Source organism: Prionailurus bengalensis, chromosome D1, assembly GCF_016509475.1.
Source record: "Prionailurus bengalensis isolate Pbe53 chromosome D1, Fcat_Pben_1.1_paternal_pri, whole genome shotgun sequence".
Lineage (NCBI taxonomy): Eukaryota > Metazoa > Chordata > Mammalia > Carnivora > Felidae > Prionailurus > Prionailurus bengalensis.
The window spans coordinates 109,196,358-109,213,648 of record NC_057346.1 but is presented as its reverse complement, the minus strand read 5'-3'; the positions used below and the strand labels follow the sequence as shown (position 1 = coordinate 109,213,648).

Genomic DNA, 17,291 nt, shown 5'->3' with positions numbered 1-17,291 from the left:
TCTCACAGCTTGTGAGTTTCAGCCCCGCATCGGGCTCTGTGCTGACAGCCCAGAGCCTGGAGCCTGCTTTCGATTCTGTGTCTCCCTCTCTCTGTCCCACCACTGCTTGCACTCTGTCTCTCAGAAATAAATAAACGTTAAAAAAATTTTTTAAAAATGGGATCCCTAAAGCGATCAACGACCCAAACCCCACCATCCTTAAGCCCCATCATCCTTTGAAGGCGAAGGCCGAGGGGGGTCCTCCGCCGCATCTGGGAACCTCAAAGCCCGCCCAGCCCCACTTCGGATCGCAGACAGCCTTATCGGCCTAGCCCCGCCCCCTTCCGTCTATTGAAAGCCCCAGGGCTGAGAAAGGCGGGCCTGGTGTGGCCTCGTCCAACTTTATTGCTCGCGAAGATCAGGAAAGGGGGGAGGGCGGGGGCGCAGCGGCTCACCGGCCATCCCTGTCCCCCCCGCTGGCCGGCCCGGGCCCTGCCATCGGGGAGGGGTTCTGTAGGGGTGCTCCTGGGACCCCCAGGCCCCGCGAACACACGCACACACACTCACACGGACAAATAAATACGGCCCGGACGGCACGGCCGTCCAGCCGCTCCTGTCTGTCGGGCCCCCAGAGGCCGCCCTTCTTCCCCCCACACGGGGGCGACGGCGGCCCCTACGGGCGGCGCGCCGCGTCCGTGCGGCCCGGGTCCTCCGCAGCGCTAGTCCGGGGCGGCGACCGGGCGCGGCAGCGAGAAAGCCTGCGGTCCGAGTGGTTGAGGCCTCAGCTCAGCGAACAGCGCTCGCGCCGGCTCAGCTGCCGGCTCAGCTTGCGGCGCCGCTGCTCCAGGCCGCGTTCCAGGCGCTCGTCCTCCTCCAGGGCGCTGGGAGGGAGCGGCTTGAAGTCAGAGTCGGGCCCCAACCCTAGTCTGCCCCCTGGCCAGAGCGAGCCCTCCTCGGGAGTCCGCCCCTAGACGCCCCCACCCCCACCCCCAGCGCGGTCCCCACCCCACTCACATCCGCTCTTTGTGGTCCAGGTCCCGGACCAGCTCATCCCGCTGGTTCACCAGCGACACCAGCTCCTCCAGCAGAAGCTGCTCTCGGCGTTGCTGCGCGGCCGTTTTCAGCCAGTCTGAGGGCGGAGGAGGCCGAGGGTCAGGAGGCGCCCGTCCCTGCTCTGTAACCGGCTCTCACCCTCTCCGGGCCCCATCTCCCACCTTCGATAGCTAGCATCGCCCGCAGCTCCCGGCTCAGCAGCTCGAACCTCCGCTCCAGGTCTTGCTCCTCGATACTGGGGTGGATGGTGCGGGGTGGGTCAGGAAAAGGGGAACAGGAGAGGAAGGGGTCCCGGGGCTCTGACTACTCCCTGGCCTCCCATCCCACCTCATTACCAGTTCGTGTGGAGGGCTGGGCTGAGGAAAGCGTCCCTGCGGACCCCGTCCCTGCCCCAGATCATCTTCCTTCCAACTGTTCTCCAAATGCTGGATGCTTATAGTGTCTCCTCCCATCCCCACTGCTTTTTATTTTTTAATTTTTAAATATGTATTTATTTTTGAGAGAGACAGAGCATGAGTGGGAGAGGGGCAGAGAGAGGGGGAGACACAGAATCCGAAGCAGGCTCCAGGCTGTGAGCTGTTAGCACAGAGTCCAACGTAGGGCTCGAACTCATGAGCCATGAGATCATAACCTGAGCCAAAAGTCGGACACTTAACTGACTGAGCCACCCAGGCACCCCTCCCTTTTTTTTTTTTTTTTTTTTTAATTAGGAAACAACCTTGCAGGATCATTTGGATGAACATTATTCATCAGCAGCAAGTATGAGACACTAAAATTATTCTGAAAAATGATCTATAATCCAAAAGGGAGGCAAACTTGCCTTCATCCTGCAGGACTATCAAAGCAATCATGGTCAAGAGTTGCTTTTGACCCCACTTGGAAACCAGCTCAGATCTCTGTGGGCCTCAGTTTTTCTTATTGGAAAGGAACAGGGTCAAAGGAACAGGCACTCAGCCCTGACTTGCCTGTACCACGTTTTTCTCTGGGCCTTAGTTTTCTGATTCATAAAAACAGTACCAATAAAAGAGGTGTACAATTCATACAGGACTTTTGAGAAGAAGAAAATAAAGTGACTGAGCAATTTTCCAAAAAGACCTTTGCAGAAAGAAGAAAGTAGTGAATAGTTCTAACCAAAGTGGCCAAGATTCCCCTCTGTCCTGCACGCCCGGGGCGGGCTGGGGGCGGGGCCTGGAGTGGGAGGGGCTCACTCACAGCAGCTGCAGCTGGTCCTGCCTGCGGATGAGAGCGTTCTTCTTGTTGACCAATGTGAACCACTCCTGGATCAGCACCTCCTCCTGCAACCTGTTGGCACCTGAACCCGGCCAGGACAGTCACCAGGCCTGCCGTCAACCCAGGTGGCAAGAGCAGGGTGGCTGGGGATCGGGGCTCGCTTCCTTACGGCACCCCAGAAGCCGGAGCCTGGTGCCTCCGGCAAGCTGCTTCCCTTGTCCCGCTGTAAATGGGGACAGTGACCCCAGCCTTGCCTCCTCCCAACTCCTCCCCAGATCAGGAAGGGCTGCAGGGCTGGGCAGATCTGGTGGCATGTGTTGGGGAGTGGACTCCAGATGTCTGCCCCACCTGACTCCATAAGGCTCCTCAGCTGTGTCTCCACCTCCGCTGCCCGCCCATCTATCTGTCTCTGCTCCTGTTCCAGGGCCTGCAGCTCTGCGCACACGTACTGACTTGTGTCCTGGAACCGTTGCTGCAGAAAAGGGGGGGCAGGGGGGGCTCAGTCCAGGCTCTGCCTGGGAAGCACCACCCACCAGCTCCTCCCTCCTCAGCCCTCCTTACCAGCCCAGCCTCTTCCCCTGGACTTGGGGGTGGCTCCTCCGGTGGGGAACTCCCACCTGCAGACAGAGACCGGGTTAAGGCACTTCCATCTGACAGCTGCCCCCAGGGCGTCCCCAGCTCAGGATCTGTGAACAGCCTGAACTGAGCTGGGTCACTACTCCTTCACAACTACTCACCAGGGGGCTGCTGTGGGGCTGTGGTTGTAGATGGGCCAGGGGCAGGGCTGGGGTCAGGGCCCAGGCCTTCCTGTGGAGAAAGGGGCCGGTGAGGGCTTGCAGGGCTCCCAACAGCCCTGCCCTAGGGCCAGCCAGAGCCTCATGCACACGCAGGGGAGGAGAGGCCCTCAGTTCCAGGCCCTGCCCACCCCAGCTGCTTCTCCAGTCCTGCATGCACAGAACTCCACCCTCCGTCCCCTCCAGGGAAAGTGCCTCCCCAAGGGAAGGCCATGGCCTTCACCCTGCCTGGCCCTGTGATCCTGGGCCAGTCCACGCCCACTCTGGGAGCCTCACAGTCCTTGTTCCCTGGGCTGGGTTTACAAGGCTTTTGTGAGAGTCAGGGGTGAAAGGCTGTGAGGGGCCTGGCTGGGGCCTCTCCTTCTCCCTCTCACCCCTTCCTGCTTGGAGCTCCCTCAGGCCACCTCCGACTCCCATCACCTGGTGCTTGAGTCTCCATCATGGCCAGGGGCCCACACGGTGACACCGAGCTCCCTTGATGCATGCACCTCATCTCCAGACCCAGGCCATCTTGGGCCAGCACCTCCATATCCTGGCCAAAAGGGGGCACCCTCTCACCTTATCAATTCCCACGCCCAGACTGCTGTGCTCTTCGTAGAACACTCAGAACAGGTCAGGTGGGCTGGGCCTACCAATTTCAGTCTCCAAAGGCAGGGCTGGCCCTTAATGTGCCCTGCCCCTGGCGACTTGCCGGGTGGGTGGGGGGTCAGCTCCGGGAGCTCAGGTCAGCAGATAGCCTGGCCCCTTTGATGGCTCCTGCTCGGGCCGCCCTTCTAGGTCACAGGGTGGGGAGAAGGTTGAACTACCCCACTGTCCGCTCCATCCTGCGCTTCTCTGAGAAGCGTCCCTGGACAGATGGCGGTCAGATGCCATCCTCTCTGGCCCGTGTCAGTGGCCACTACCCATTCCCTGCCTGCTGACTCTATCCTCAAGTCACAACTGAGGGGTCTTCCTAAAACCTTCACCGGATGGTGTCACTCCCCCAGCCCCCCGACCCCTCTCAGCGCCCAATCTTGTTGCCAAGGCCTGTTGGCAGCTCCAGCCTCAACTCCTACTACCCCAGACCCCACCCAGACACCAGCCGTTGGCCATAGCAATGGACTTTCGCTTCCCCAAATAGCTTCCTCAGCCTGGACTGGCCTCTATCTGGGGAAACCTGACATCAGCAACCTTCATGACCCGGCTCGGCTCCACCTCCATGAGGCCCCTTTGGGCTCCCACACAGCTTTCTGTCTCTCTTCCCGAACTTCACCCCTCCTGAAGCCCAGAGAGTGCCCCCCTCCATGGCCTCCCAGGCCCCTCCCATCCCTGCTTGCACCCCCATCATAGCTGCTGGTTATCTGTGTCTCCCTGCCCAGAGGCAGCCCCTGCAGACAGGATGGGGCCCAGAGAATGCACTCAGGGCCCACCAGTTAGCAGCTGTTGACTAGACATTGATGCGTTGGACACGGTACATATAACGACTCCACCAGTCCCCCTAATAGCTCTGTGATTCAGGGGTCATAACATCACCACTTCACAGAACAGGACACCAAAGGTCAGAGATGAAGCTCGTAGAGGTCTGGCCTAGGACCCAGGGCCGTCTAATCCAAAGATGTGTTCCCAAGCTGGGCCACCCACTGGCTGTTTGCCTCTGGGCCAGTCATACTCCCTGGGCTTCTGTTTGTCTTTATGTGAGAGAAATCCGAACCCTGTGGAAACTGGGGGTGGCAGGGTTCCAGAAAGGCATCTAGGGAAGAACACAGTTCCCCTTTCTTGACGGCACCCTGAAGTAGTATCTCAAGGCCACTCCGTGAAGGACTTAGGCATTTGCTGCTTCTCCTCAGGGAAAGAGGACAGAAAGGCTAAGTGGCTCGCCCAGAGTCCCGCAGCCAGCCAGCCAGTAGTGCTGAGCCTAGTAGAGGGCACCGTTTCATAGTTTCAGCTTCGCGGGTGTTCTCAACTTTCTCCCTGAACCTCAATGTTCCCACCTGCAAATGGGGTAATCATTCCTCCCCGGAAGGGACATTGTGAGAAGTCAGTTGGGAGCTAATAAGGGGTCACGGGGGCAGGGCCTGGCATGCAGCGTGCACTCCACCCACAGAGCAGGCAGAGGCAGAAGAGCGGAGGAGAAACCCCAACCTCAGCAGCCACTGAGCTTACTCACTCAGCCCCGATGGGAATTCCAACGCTTCCTCCCGTCTGACCCCAATTCCCCTTTCTATATCCTCACGCACGGCCCCTCCTCCAGGAAGCCTTGCTGGGCCGCACCAGAGGCACCCTGCCCTCCTCTAGGCGTTGCTTCGGCCCCACCCCAGCTTCAAGGTGCCTGACTTCATCCCATCCAGGACTTTGGGAGCTCCCAAGGGCAGGGACAGGCCTGACCTCCTCCTACTGCATGCATAGGGCATGGGGGATGGGAACAGCCAATAAGGAGGAGTCCCCTCCAGCCCCGTGGGTCACAGATCTCCTGTGGGACAAGGGCTCGGGAGGGGCCTGGCTCAGAAGGACCAGATGCTGGGACTTGGGCAGAGAAGGGTGTAGGACGGAGCCTCCCCTCTAAGATTTAAGGAGCCAGTGACATATATTAATGAGACTGTGGCCAGAGGACAACAGACAGGCCAGGGGTGACTGTGTCCCTCTGGCCCTTGCGTATCACATCTCCTAGGGGTGCCTCTGGTGCCCTCTCTGTCTCTCATTCACAATGCTGTGCCTCTGACCCGCTCAAGGCTCCCGCTCTCCAAACCAGCCTTATCACTACCTGCGGACCTCGTGGGAGATGACTGGCAGATCCCTAAAGGAGACCTGAGCTTTCCTGCTAAGAGCACACTTTTACTTAAGCAGGTCCCCCCATTTGAGAACCATCTCTTCCCATCTTATCAGCCTAGCTCACATGGCTGCTTCTTCCAGAAAGCCTTTCCCGGTTTATTCCCTCCTTTCTTTGGAACGTCATCCCTGGGCAGCTGAAGGCTTGCAGTGGCCTGACAGGGCTGCCCCTGCTGTTGCGGGCAGGATGGGTGCAGGGGGTGGAAGGAACCCCAGCTGGGAAGCCACTTCAGTGGCACTTGTCCTTGAGCAAATCCCTGCCTTCTCCGGGACCACCTCCCCTTCAGTGCAATGACCACATGACACCCTGGGAGACCCGAACCTGAGAAATGCAGGGGCTGGGGGAGTGGGGTGGAGGGGGCACCAGGCAGGGTCTCCCAGCTTCAACCTCCCATTATCAGAGAAGAATGGGTCTCCAGGATCTGGAGTTAAAGATCCGAATCAGAGATACTTGGAACGGGGAGGCCCTGGCTGGCCCCGCTCAGGACAGAAGCCCCGCCGGGCTTATAGGGCAATGGTGGCTGCTGAGCGACCCAGGGCCAACCGCAGGGAAAGAAACGCCCCCACCCACTTCACAGTCCCTAAAGAGCAGCGTGCTGAGTGATGACAACGACGGAGCGTCTTAGGAACTTCCTGCTACAGCCCTGATTCCACTACCTGGGTGTCAGGCATTAAGAACCATTAGCATAGATTCCAAGCTGGCAGCAAAGGTGGAGACCCTGCCCAGGAGGCCGCTCTGGGCCTGGGGGGCCTCGGCCTGCACGTGTCCCCTGAACAGAAGCCCACTCCGTCGCCGGGGGACTCTTCCCGGACACCACGGCCCCCGCACTCAGAAAGCGCCTCGCGGCGTCCAGCCGAGTCCTGCTGGCCTGAAGCCGCCGCCCCTGCGCCGTCTCTGCCCTTGGGGCCCCTCAGGACCCATCCCTCTCTGCCGGGCCACCCTCGACCCCGCGCCACAGGAGGGCACTCACCGCAGCCGCGGCCCCGGCGGCCCCCGCGTCCGGGTCTTCCACCGAGAAGGAGTTGCTGTTCCGCAGCCGCGAGCGCCTCTTCTTCAGCAGGTCGGCGTCGCGCACGTGGGAGAAGGAGCCGTGCGCGCGGGGCGGGGGCACCGGCCCGGCCTCCCCGTTGACCGACGGCCGCCGCAGCCTCACGCCGCCCCCGGCGCCCGGCGCCCCCGCCCCGTTCACCAGCCCCTCGGCCGGGGGCACGGACGCCCGGGCTCCGGGACCGTCGGCAGGGGCTTCCGCGGAGCGCGCCTCCGGGGCGGCCTCCGCACCGCGGTCCTTGGAGGCCGCCTCGGGAGCCGCCCCGTCCGCGCGGTTCTCGGGCTCCTTGAGCCCCTTGGGCCCCTTGGGCTCCTCCGGCGCCTCGGCCCGGTGCTCGCGCAGCCGCTGCGCCAGGCCCCCGGCGTCCAGGCCGTCGGGCGGGCTCGGCTGGGCGCTGGCCACGCGGTACGTGCCAGCGCCGCCGCCGCCCTCCAGCTGCACCAGCTGCAACTCCTGCCCGGTGCAGAAGGCGCGGATCTGGCACAGGTACGTCATGACGATGAGCTTGTCGGGCACCGACAGCAGCACCATGTCCGCCGGCTCCAGCAGCCGCGACACGCCCAGAGCCGCGAAGCCATCGAAGGCCTAGGAACGGCGCGCTGGGGATCAGCGGCGGCGGCGGCGGGTGTTACCCAGCGACGCTGCGGCCCCGCCCAGGACCGCCGGAGGAATCCCCGCGACTGGCACGCCGGGGTTTTGCCTAGCAACGCCTTCACCCTTCTATTGGGGGAAATCTAGCAACAGGGCCCGCCCCCGGGTCACCCAGCAACTGCACACCAAAGGGCGGTTTTGGAAAAACCATCTGGGGGAAATAGGCTTTAAAACAAAACAAAACTAAGAAAAACGAACAGTTTAAAGACCAAGAGGGAAAAAAAGTGACAGAACTTCCCAAACCCACTTGCTGGGGCCCTGCAGCCCGTAGGTTCCTCTCCTAAGGACAGACGGACCCTAAATGTTGGATCTACCGTCTGGCTCTGGACCCTTCCCCCCCCCCCCCCCCCCCCCCCCAGGCATCGCTCCCTCTCCATCTCACCTGCTTGTTGTTCTGCTTGATGTTGAGTGGGTCCAGGGAGGCGTAGTCGCTGCAGAGAGAGGGCCGGTCAGAGGCTGAAATCACACTGCCCTCCCAGCAGGCTCCCTCATTCATTCCCACCCCCTCTGGCCGCTCACATCTTGTCTGGGTAGAATCGGTGCAGGATGGCACAGAAGGCCAAGCCGTTGCGCCAAGATGTAGTGAAGTTGGTGACTCGGACACCACGGTAGCCAGCGGTGACTTCCTGGCACCACTCCAGCAGGGATTGACTGGAGCTGACCAGAGCATGTGGTGCCTAGGGACACAGGGATGGGCTCAGGGAATGTGAACGGAGGACCTGTATACCCTCTGACCCCTGGGCACAAAATAGCCCTGGCTCTGGGTTTGCAGGGGTCACCAGAGACCACTGGCCAGAGCCTTGGGACTAGGCAAAGGGTTTCCAGCTCTGTGGTTATCTACCAAGGTCACCTAAAAGGTCAGTGGCCCCCAGGCAAGATCAGAGGTCACCAGCAGCCACACCTCAAGGTCAGCCCAGAAAATCAGCTTAGGGGTGTCCGGGTCCATGCAGCCCAGGGAAGACAGATGGGGGAGCCAGGGGATCCTGAGAGAGGAGAGGGTGAGGGGGGCTCCTTGAAGCTGAGCCCCTATCCCACCGCACCCCAGTCGACCAGGTGGGTCCATGCAGAGCCGCCGTTAGCTCAGCCCCAGGTTAGTGGAAAGCAGCGGACTGGGCCCTCGGCGGCCCCCATCCCTACCTGGCTGCCTGGCAGCCTCCCGTCCTCTTCAGGCTCCTCTGGGGAAGAGGCCCCCGAGGGCTTGGGCACCCCAGCCCCTGCCCCGCTGGCCACCTGCACCTCAATCAGGCTGGCCTCCGGGAGGTTTCCCTCAGCTTGTCCCTGCTCAGTCCCTGAGAACCCGGCCTCTGCTTCCTGGGCCTCAAAAATACCAGATTCGTTCTCTGGAGGCCCTAAAATCTCCGTCTCTGCTTCCTGGGCCCCCCAAGCCCCAGACTTGGCCTCTGAAACTCCCAGCACCTCAGCTTCTGCCTCCTGGGCCCTCAAAACCGTGGTCTCTGCCTCTGCTCCCTGGGGCCCTAAAACTCCACGCTTAGTGATGGAATCCTGCAAAGCTTCATATTGGAGAGTCTCCCAGAGCCCAGTCTCTGCCTCCTGGACCCCCAAAGTCTTAGCCTTGTCCTTCTCAGCCTCTAAAACTGTCGTTTCTGTCTGTTGAGTCCCCAGTCCCTCGGCCTCTGCCCTTCCAACCCCTGGCCCTGAAACCCTTGAATCCTCCACCTCTGTCTCCAGGGCTCCTGCTATCTGATTTTCTATCCTGGGAACCCCTGAACCCCCAGCTTCTATCTCCTGGGTCTCCGGTATCTCAGCTGCTGCTGTCTCAGTCTCAAACCCTGGGATCCCTGAGCCCCCTACCTCTGTTTCCCGGGTCCCTGCTGTCTCAGACTTTATCCCTGAACCCCCCACCTCAGCCTCTCGGGTTTCCAGTATCTCAGCCTCTGTCGTCCCAGCTTCTATCTCTGGCATCCGGGAACCTCCCACCTCTGTCTCCCGGGCCCCCAATATTTCACATTCTGCTATCTCAGCTGCTATCCTCAGTATCCCTGAACCACCAGCTATCTCCTGGGTCCCCAATATCTCAGTCTCTGCCATTCTAGTCTTTGTCCCCAGAAACCCTGAACCCTCAGCCTCTGTTTTCTGGGCTCCCAGTTCCTCAGACTCTGCCATCCCAGCAGCCTCTGACTCTAGGAGCCCTGATCTCACGATCTGTGTCTCCTGGGCCCCCGACGCCTTGGCTTCTGCTGTCCCCATCTCTATCTCTGGGAACCCTGATCCCTCCACTTCGGTCTCCTGGGTCCCCAGTACCTCTGACTCTGCCACCCCTGTCTCTGTTCCCAGGACCCTTGAATCCCGAGTCTCTGCCTCCCAGACCCCCAGATCCCTAGACATCACCCCCTGGTCAGTTGCTGGCGGGGGTCCCTGGTACCCGCTCACCTGGGGCCTGGTGCTTGCTGCTCCAACAGAGGGACCCTGCTCCAGGCCTGTCCCCCCAACACCAGGGGCTCTGCCTCTCACCTCTGCACCCTCTCTCTCCTGGCCTGCAGCAGCCCTGGCCCCACTGAGGTCACCGAGATGCCTGGTGTGCCCTGCAGGGTCTGCTGGGGGTGGGCTCAGGACTGTGGGAGCCTCATCCCTGGTCCTGACCCCTGTCTTCCCCTGAGAGCCCCTTGGAGGAGCCTCGGGAGTCCCCTTGAATCTTGCCTCAGACATCACCCCTACAGCCTCTGGTCCCTCAGTGTCCACATGTCTCACCTTTGACATCTGCTCAGCATCCACTTGACTCCCTTCTAAACTCTCTTCAGCCTCCCCGGCTCTGACGTCTGACCTCTTAGTGTTCACCTCTCTGACTCCTGACTCCTGCTCAGTGTCCGTCCCCCCAGCCCCCCGCCTATCCCCAGCGCTCCTCCCCTTAACCTTAGGTTTCTGCCCCCCCAAAGAGTCTCTGGAGCCTCCACCCTCAATGCCTGGGGCCAGCCTGGCTCCCTGAGCCTCTGTCCCTTCCTGCGGGCTTTCCTGGGCCTGGGTCTGCCCAGAAGAACGCACTCCTGCCGGGGGATCCCCTGAGGCTTTGGGAGCCTCATCTTCCCCTTGGGGGACTAGGGGCCAGGGGGCATCAGAGCCTTTCCGGAGCCGAGGGGCTGGGGTGGGGGCCACCTCCTGGCCGGGCTGTCTTGAAGACCTGAGGAGAGAGCAGGAGAGAGCATTTTTAGCCCCATCCCCGCCCTTCAGGTTCTTAGGGCCCTGGAAAGGCACGCTGGTAGGAGTGCAGCTTTCTAACAGTGGGCAGGGGACAGGGCTTGTGCCAAAGCTCACCTCTTCTCTGGTGGGGTTCCCGGGGGCCTTGGGGCCTTGAGGCCCACCTGGCCCCCTGCTACAGTAGCTCTTTCAGACCCCTGGCCCTGGGAGGTCCTGGCTGGGGGCGCAGGGGCACTCACAGGGGCCGGGCTGGTATCCTCCACACTAGAGGGGTTGGCAGCTGGGGAGGAAGGAAGGGAGGGGTGCTGAGGCCTGGGCCCTGAGGCTGGAGGTCCATTCCCTCCCTGGTCCCAGCCCGAGCCTGGGCCTCACCTGCCTGCTGGTGCTGGGCCCGGCCCTCCTCCTCCTCCTCACAAAGTGTCTTCAGCTCCCGAGGGGGATCTGGGGTGGGGATGGTGGGGGGGCAGGTCAGCCCAGGGGAGGGCCCTGCAGGTCTGGCCCCCTCCCCCCAACCAGAGTCCTGGGCCTACCTGGGAAACGCCCCAGCCTCAGGGCACCGCCCCGGCCTGAGAAGAGACAGGCCCTCGGATGCAGAGAAAGAGAGAGAGAACCACAAGGACAGACAGAAACAAAGCCTTAACAAGCAAAAGGGAGGGATGAGGAAGCCAGTGAGGAGGGCCAGGGTGGGTGGCGAGGGCTGGGGAGATCAGACTCCCCTCTGCGCGTTTGGCCCTGCCGTCTCCGGGCAGGTACCCGCTCAGGGCTGATGAGAGGGCCAGCGGCTCTGGGAACCCATCCTGCAGGACTCAGCCAAGAACCCAGGCCGCCGCAGGACCAGGAGCCAAGTTTGGACAGTCAGGGCTGCCGGGGCAGGTTGGGGCTGCCCGGGCCGTAGTGAGCCCCCTCACTGGGCGTGCTCAAGGCAGGCCCTGGCCCGGCACAGCGAGGGGCTTATGGGCGGGCTTATCCCCCACCCTCCCTAGGTCTTGGAGATCTCAGTCCATGGTAGGCTGTGAGCCCACCTGGCTGGGGGACACGAGCCCGTGCCTCAGGGGCACCTGGACCATTGGCCTCCTCCTCGTCACTCTCAGCGAAGTCATCCAGGTTGCCCACGTCACTAGGCTTCACGCTCATGAGGCTCGCAAGACTCTGCATATCATCGTCCCTGGGGGTGGGGGTGGGGGTCAGAGGTCAGGGGTCAGGGCTGGGGACAGAGATTACAGACTAAGGCCAAGGGAGGAGGATGGGCACTCACGTGGCACGGCCCTCGCGCAGCAGAACCCCCGAGAGAGTGAGGCTCAGCTCCGCGTGCACCACCTTCACCGACTTGGGCTTCAGCCGCAGCCGCAGGGGGACTGGGGCAGGCACGGGCCCCGCATGGCGGGCCAGGTCCACCTCTGCGGTGGCCAGCACCTTCCGCTGCCCCTTGGATTCCTGTGGGCAGGGGAGAAGGGCCGGGGGGAGGAGCATCAGTGCCGCCCCCGAGGCCCCAAGAGCCCAAGCCCCGGCCTGCCCGGCCACTCACATTCTCAATAATAAACGTCCACTCTTTGGCCTCGTACTGGTCCACGTGAGGGTCCTGGGAAAAGGGGGAACTGGTGAGTACAGGGGCTGCTGGGGTGAGGGTGGTACGGGGCGAAGGGCCAGCCGTCTCTCACGCTGCTTCTAGCAGCTATGTGTGCGTGCTACCTGCTCCAGAGAGACCTCCTGGGCCACCCACACTGAGCGGGCTACCCCCACCCCCATCTTGCTTCTTGGCCTCACCCCTCCGTTCTGATTTGGATGGATAACACACTGGGATCTGGGATCCCTCGTGGCTGCCTGGGTTGTAATCGGCCCCTCCCATTCCCACCTACGCAGGAAGGTTAGAGACTCACCCTGTATAGGGTCACAGAGATGTCCACATTCTCTGGAACCATCCACACCACGGTGCCCCGGTATGGGTTCTGGATGCCTGGCTGCCAGCTGTGGGCCTGCAATGAGCAGTCTGAAGCCTCCCCTGACTCTTAAGTCTCCCCTTGTCCCCTGTCCTTATCCCCAAACTTGACCTCATCTTTCTCTCCATTCTGTGGATTCTTTTTTTTTTTTTTTTTTTTTTATAATGTTCATTTAGTTTTGAGAGAGAGAGAGCACAAGCAAGGGAGGGCAGAGAGAGAAGGGGGACACAGAATCCGAAGGAGGCTCCAGGCTCTGAGCTGTCAGCACAGAGCCCAATGCTGGGCTCGAACCCCCGAACCACGAGATCATGACCTGAGCCGAAGTTAGACGCTTAACCGACTGAGCCACCCAGGTGCCCTAGCGTTGATTTAGGTTTGAGAGAGAGAGAGAGAGAGAGAGAGAGAGAGAGAGAGCACGAGCAGGGGAGGGGCACAGAGAGAGGGGGACAGAGGATCCGAAGCAGCCTCAAGATGACAGCAGCAAGCCCAACGCGGGCTCCAACTCGTGAAGCACGAGATGGTGACCTGAGCCCAAGTCGGAGTTTCAACCAACTGAGCCACCCAGGAGCCCCCTTTCTGCGGATTCTGGTCCAAACCTGAAGCTGACTCCACTCTCCCATCAGTCCTCACCCACTTACCCCGCACCCACTGTTGGCCTCACCCCCAACCTGGACCCCCCAGCTGACAACCTCCCCCACCTTGGAGCAGATGCGTCTGTTCCGCCGGGTCCATACCACCACCAGCTTATCCGGTTGCCTAGGGGTGGGGAGAGAGGGGGCTACTCAGTCGGGCCCACTCGCCCAGCCTCTCCATCTCCTCCGGGGTCTTCCTTCTGCCCATACCCTCCTCGCCCAGGAGAGGGACTGGACAGCCCATTATCTGGAGCCGCCAGGAGCAGGGTGGAGCTGCTTGAGGCAGGGTGAGGCCCAGGGCAGAAGGGCAAAGGCCCAGATGTGTGTGGGCCGACAGGGATTATGAAGACAGGCAGCTAGAGAGATAGAGACATATAGAGAGACAGGCACACACAGAGACAGGGAGATACACATAAACACAGCGAGGACCCTGCAAGAGACACACAGACTTAGAGACACAGGGAGAGACGGACTTGGAGGAAAACAAACCCCATCACTCACAAATATGTGGGGAGTGTGCACTGTGAGCCCAGCCCGGTTTAGGGGCAGAGCAGAGCACAGAAGAAATGAGACCCTTTCGGGGGCTGAGGACAACAGAGGTAGGGGTGGAGGGCCAATCAAGAAAGAAAAAAAGTGAACAAGCTGGCTTCAGGGAGATGGGAGAGAGCCACTGGGGTCTCCTTGAACTTGGGGTGTCTGAGCAAGGCATGAGTGGGGGAGGGACAAGCTCGTGAGGCTCTGGAGAAGGAGGGTTCAAGAAGGGATGGCAAGTGCAAGGGTCCGAGGTTGGGGACGGAGCAGGGGGGGTGGGGGCTCGGGATCAGAGCGAGGGGCAGAGGGTGGGAGGTGATCAGAGACACACAGGGTCAGTTTGTCATCAGACAACCACCCAGGGCCTTCCACATCCAGCCCTTCGCTGGGGTCAGAGGCCCTGAGAGCCAGCCATGCTCCCACCTCTCAAACCCAGAGCCCTGGACTCTAGCTCTGCAGGGCCCCTGACTCCCACAAGGGGCATCAAGAAAGACTTCCAGAAGGTGACATCCAAACCAACTGCATACACCGGGGCCGACTCAGAGAAGAGGCAGAGACGTGAAGAGACAGACAAAACAAGGGCCAAGAGTTGCCCGTGCAGGGCCCAGCCCCACAGCAATAACACGTAGGTGCGGGGAGAAGGTCCTTTTGGGTTAGAGGGTCCAAGTGCTGCCCACGAGGGTGGGGGTGGTTGAGGGGACCATCAGGCGGAGGGCAGTACAAGAGCCCTCTTTGCCTGCACCCGGCCCCAGGCCAGGGCACTTAGGTTCACCCACCTCACTGCCCCTCTGTAGGCGGGGCCAGGATAAATGGCTCTCCCGTCAACCCCTGAGAATCCTGAGGCCCGGAGAGGTTGGGAGCCAGGCCAGGTCACAAAGCCAAGCACAGAGCCCGCCAGCCTGCAGCCGAGCTCCTCTCCCCAACCCCAAACTGCAGGTGATGGCTGAGCAAAAGTAACCACCACGGGGCCTTCCCAGAAAGGGGAAGCAGACAGGGGTGCCTAGAGAGGGCGGGGCCTGGCTGGGCAGCCTGACTCAGGCCAGGCACGCCCTCCTGGGGAGCCTGAGATCTGGGCAGGGGCAGCTTCCTAGCCTGGGCTCCTAGCTCAGAAGCCCAGTAGGCCCTGCCCACCCCCGTGACTCAGATGCATTGACACTGCCCGCACCCTAGGCCTGCTCTCTGGGACGATGCCCAGCGTCCCCTTGGGCTCATCCTGGATGCTGGGGCAGAAGGTAGAAGCCAGAGACCAGAGTTCAAGTCCTAGCCCTGTGCTGTGTTACCCTAGTCAGCCCCTGTCTTCTCTGGGCCTCGCCAAATGGAGTGAAGGGCCCTCCAGCTGGCCCAGTCAAAACCACGGATATGGCTGCTGCCCAAGGGACCCTAGCCTCCTGCTCACTCCCCTCCCTTTGGACCCCATGATCCCTTCCTGCCCCAGCAGCTTTCTCTTGGGAGCCTAAATTTAGCCCCGCCTGGCGGGCGAGGCCCCCACAGCTGCGCCCTAATCCAGCCAAGGGAAGCCGACACCAGTGAGCACGTATATTTAGGGTGTGACGCAGGGGTCCGGGCAGCTGCGGGTGGGAGCCATGTGAACAAGATGCCCCCGGCTCCTTTGGCAGTCTGAGCCAGGTTCTGTGCTCTCTCACACATCTCCCCCTGACCGGGCCACCTCGCCCTCCCTAAGCCCTCTCTCCTCCCAGACTCACAGCCTTCTAGGCCCTCAGGCCCCTTTAAGCCGATCCCTGCCTCCCTCCTCATCCCTCTCAGTACTCAGTTTCCCCTTTTAAGGACATTGTGGAGACATATCCAGCCTCCCAGCATCCACTCTGGCTGAGGCCTGCGTGTGTGCGTGCGCGTTCCTCTGGCTCAACAAGTGGGCAGAGGGGGAGGGGGCAACATCCTTGTTCTGAGCTGGACCCGTCGATGGAGGTTTCTGCCGCGGCCTGGCCACCCGCAGACCTCAAAATTTGCTCCCTTTTCCGATGCTACCTGGAACCATCCCTCTGGTCAAAAAAACAGGAGGCCTCCCTTCCCCCAGCCCTGAGCACAGCCAAGGAAGGTGTGGGCACAGACAGACAGATTCCCAGGCCTGCAAATTCTGACCTCCACTCCCCAACAGCTACCCACACCACCAAGTCTAGGGGCCCCACAAACTGCAGAGGCACTTTTGAATCTCTGTCTGGGACGCCAGGGCCCAAGGTGGGGCAAGGGGCCTGTTTGGCCCCTGGGTTGGGGGCAGGGTTCTCTCAGGCTTCAACGGCGCCGCCACAGGGTTCCGGCCAGCCCGCGGAGTCCCCCAGGCCTCCCTGTCACTCACCATTTCTTGGTGCACTCCACCACCAGCTCGTGGTAACAGGCCACAAACTGGAACTTGGCGGCCCGCTTGCCCACGCGCTGCAGGCGCTTCCACACCGAGGTCATGGCCCCCGCCGCCCCCGCCGCCGGATCCTCAGACTCTGGGCTCCCGCTGGCCCGAGACCGCTGGCCGGCCCTGGGTCCCCATGGCCTCCGGGGCTGCTATCCGAGCCGCCCGTCCCGTCCGTCGGAGATGTCCGAGGCTCGGACCCGGGGCCGATCTCCCCGGGGAGGCCGCTGGGGCCCGCCGGGTGGTCCGGCTGAGTCGGCGGGTTGTCCGGGGCGCGTCGGGTCGCTGGAGCGCTGAGCGGCGAGCGCGCCGTTTCCTGGAGCCGCACCCCCGTCGGAAGGCGGGCGGGGCTCCGGCGGGGGCGGGGGCCGGGGCCCGGGCGGGAGCGGGGGGCGGGGCGGCCCGGCTTCCGGGGCCTCGCGCCTCTACCGCGGTTGGCGGGGAGGGGAGGGGTACCGAGGGGGACGCCCGGTCCGCAGCGCCGGCTCGCAGCGCGCCGAGGCGGTGCGGACGCGGGGGCCAGGGGAGAGAGCGACCAACAACTTGGTGCCGCCCTCTCGAGCATTGCCCTGGCCGCCACCCTTCCTGCCCGCAGCCCTGGGAGGTATGTACTGTTGGCCCCATTTCACAGGTGGTGGAAACAGAGACCCGGGAAGAACAGACTTGCTCAGGTCCACACTGAGAACCTGGGCCAGAGCCAACTGGCTCGACAGGGGTGGCGGACTCCTGCTGCCACCTAAGTCTTAGCCTAAGTAGGAAGGAGCAGGGTCAGGGGGTCAACCTGGGTGGCCCTACCTGTGGGCAGCACCCACTTGCCAGTCTCCGAACCTGACTCCTTAGCTGGCAAGTGGGAAGATAGCCCCGACATCATACAAGCAGCTGACTTGCAACAAGTGTGTGACCTTGGGCAAAGCACCAACACTCTGAGCCTCAGTTTCTACCTCTGTTAAGTAGGGATAATTATAGTTCTGCCTCTTACACAGTCACTGAGAATATGAAATCCTGGGAAGCGTTTAGTACGGAGACTGGCTGATTTTCTGAGGTCTTATTAAATGGAATCCGCTACCTGGGGCACCTGCGTGGCTCAGTCGGTTCAAAGTCCGACTCTTGGTTTC

General features: G+C 61.8%; 1 protein-coding gene across 6 annotated transcripts; it reads right to left on the bottom strand.

Annotated features, from left to right (window-relative positions):
• Positions 1-346: 346 nt before the first annotated feature.
• On the bottom strand, positions 347-16,521 carry EHBP1L1 (EH domain binding protein 1 like 1). 6 transcript variants are annotated; one of them, XM_043582525.1, is made up of 20 exons: positions 16,129-16,521; positions 13,350-13,407; positions 12,592-12,687; positions 12,240-12,293; positions 11,970-12,148; positions 11,737-11,879; positions 11,245-11,280; positions 11,087-11,155; positions 10,832-10,994; positions 8,699-10,697; positions 8,081-8,238; positions 7,944-7,992; positions 6,833-7,495; positions 3,000-3,069; positions 2,824-2,879; positions 2,611-2,734; positions 2,245-2,344; positions 1,194-1,267; positions 994-1,108; positions 347-860 (listed from the first exon to the last, which is right to left on the bottom strand). In XM_043582525.1, the coding sequence occupies exons 1-20, from the start codon at positions 16,230-16,232 to the stop codon at positions 761-763; spliced, it is 4,410 nt and encodes a 1,469-aa protein (XP_043438460.1). In that variant the 5' UTR covers positions 16,233-16,521; the 3' UTR covers positions 347-760. The 6 variants fall into 6 exon arrangements, with proteins under 6 accessions (XP_043438460.1, XP_043438463.1, XP_043438464.1 ...); XM_043582528.1 differs by having other exon boundaries at positions 9,953-10,697; XM_043582529.1 differs by having other exon boundaries at positions 10,673-10,697; positions 16,129-16,520.
• Between the last annotated feature and the right edge of the window lie 770 nt (positions 16,522-17,291).

Bases quoted from the DNA above. Each gene is read 5' to 3' on its own strand.
- EHBP1L1 (XM_043582525.1), bottom strand. From the start codon at position 16,232: ATGACCTCGGTGTGGAAGCGCCTGCAGCGCGTGGGCAAGCGGGCCGCC. The intron at 12,294-12,591 runs GTGAGTCTCTAA...CCCTTTTCCCAG, and splicing joins TCTCTGTGACCCTATACAGG to GACCCTCACGTGGACCAGTA. The intron at 2,345-2,610 runs GTGGGGCAGACA...GGCCGGGTTCAG, and splicing joins GAGGAGCCTTATGGAGTCAG to GTGCCAACAGGTTGCAGGAG.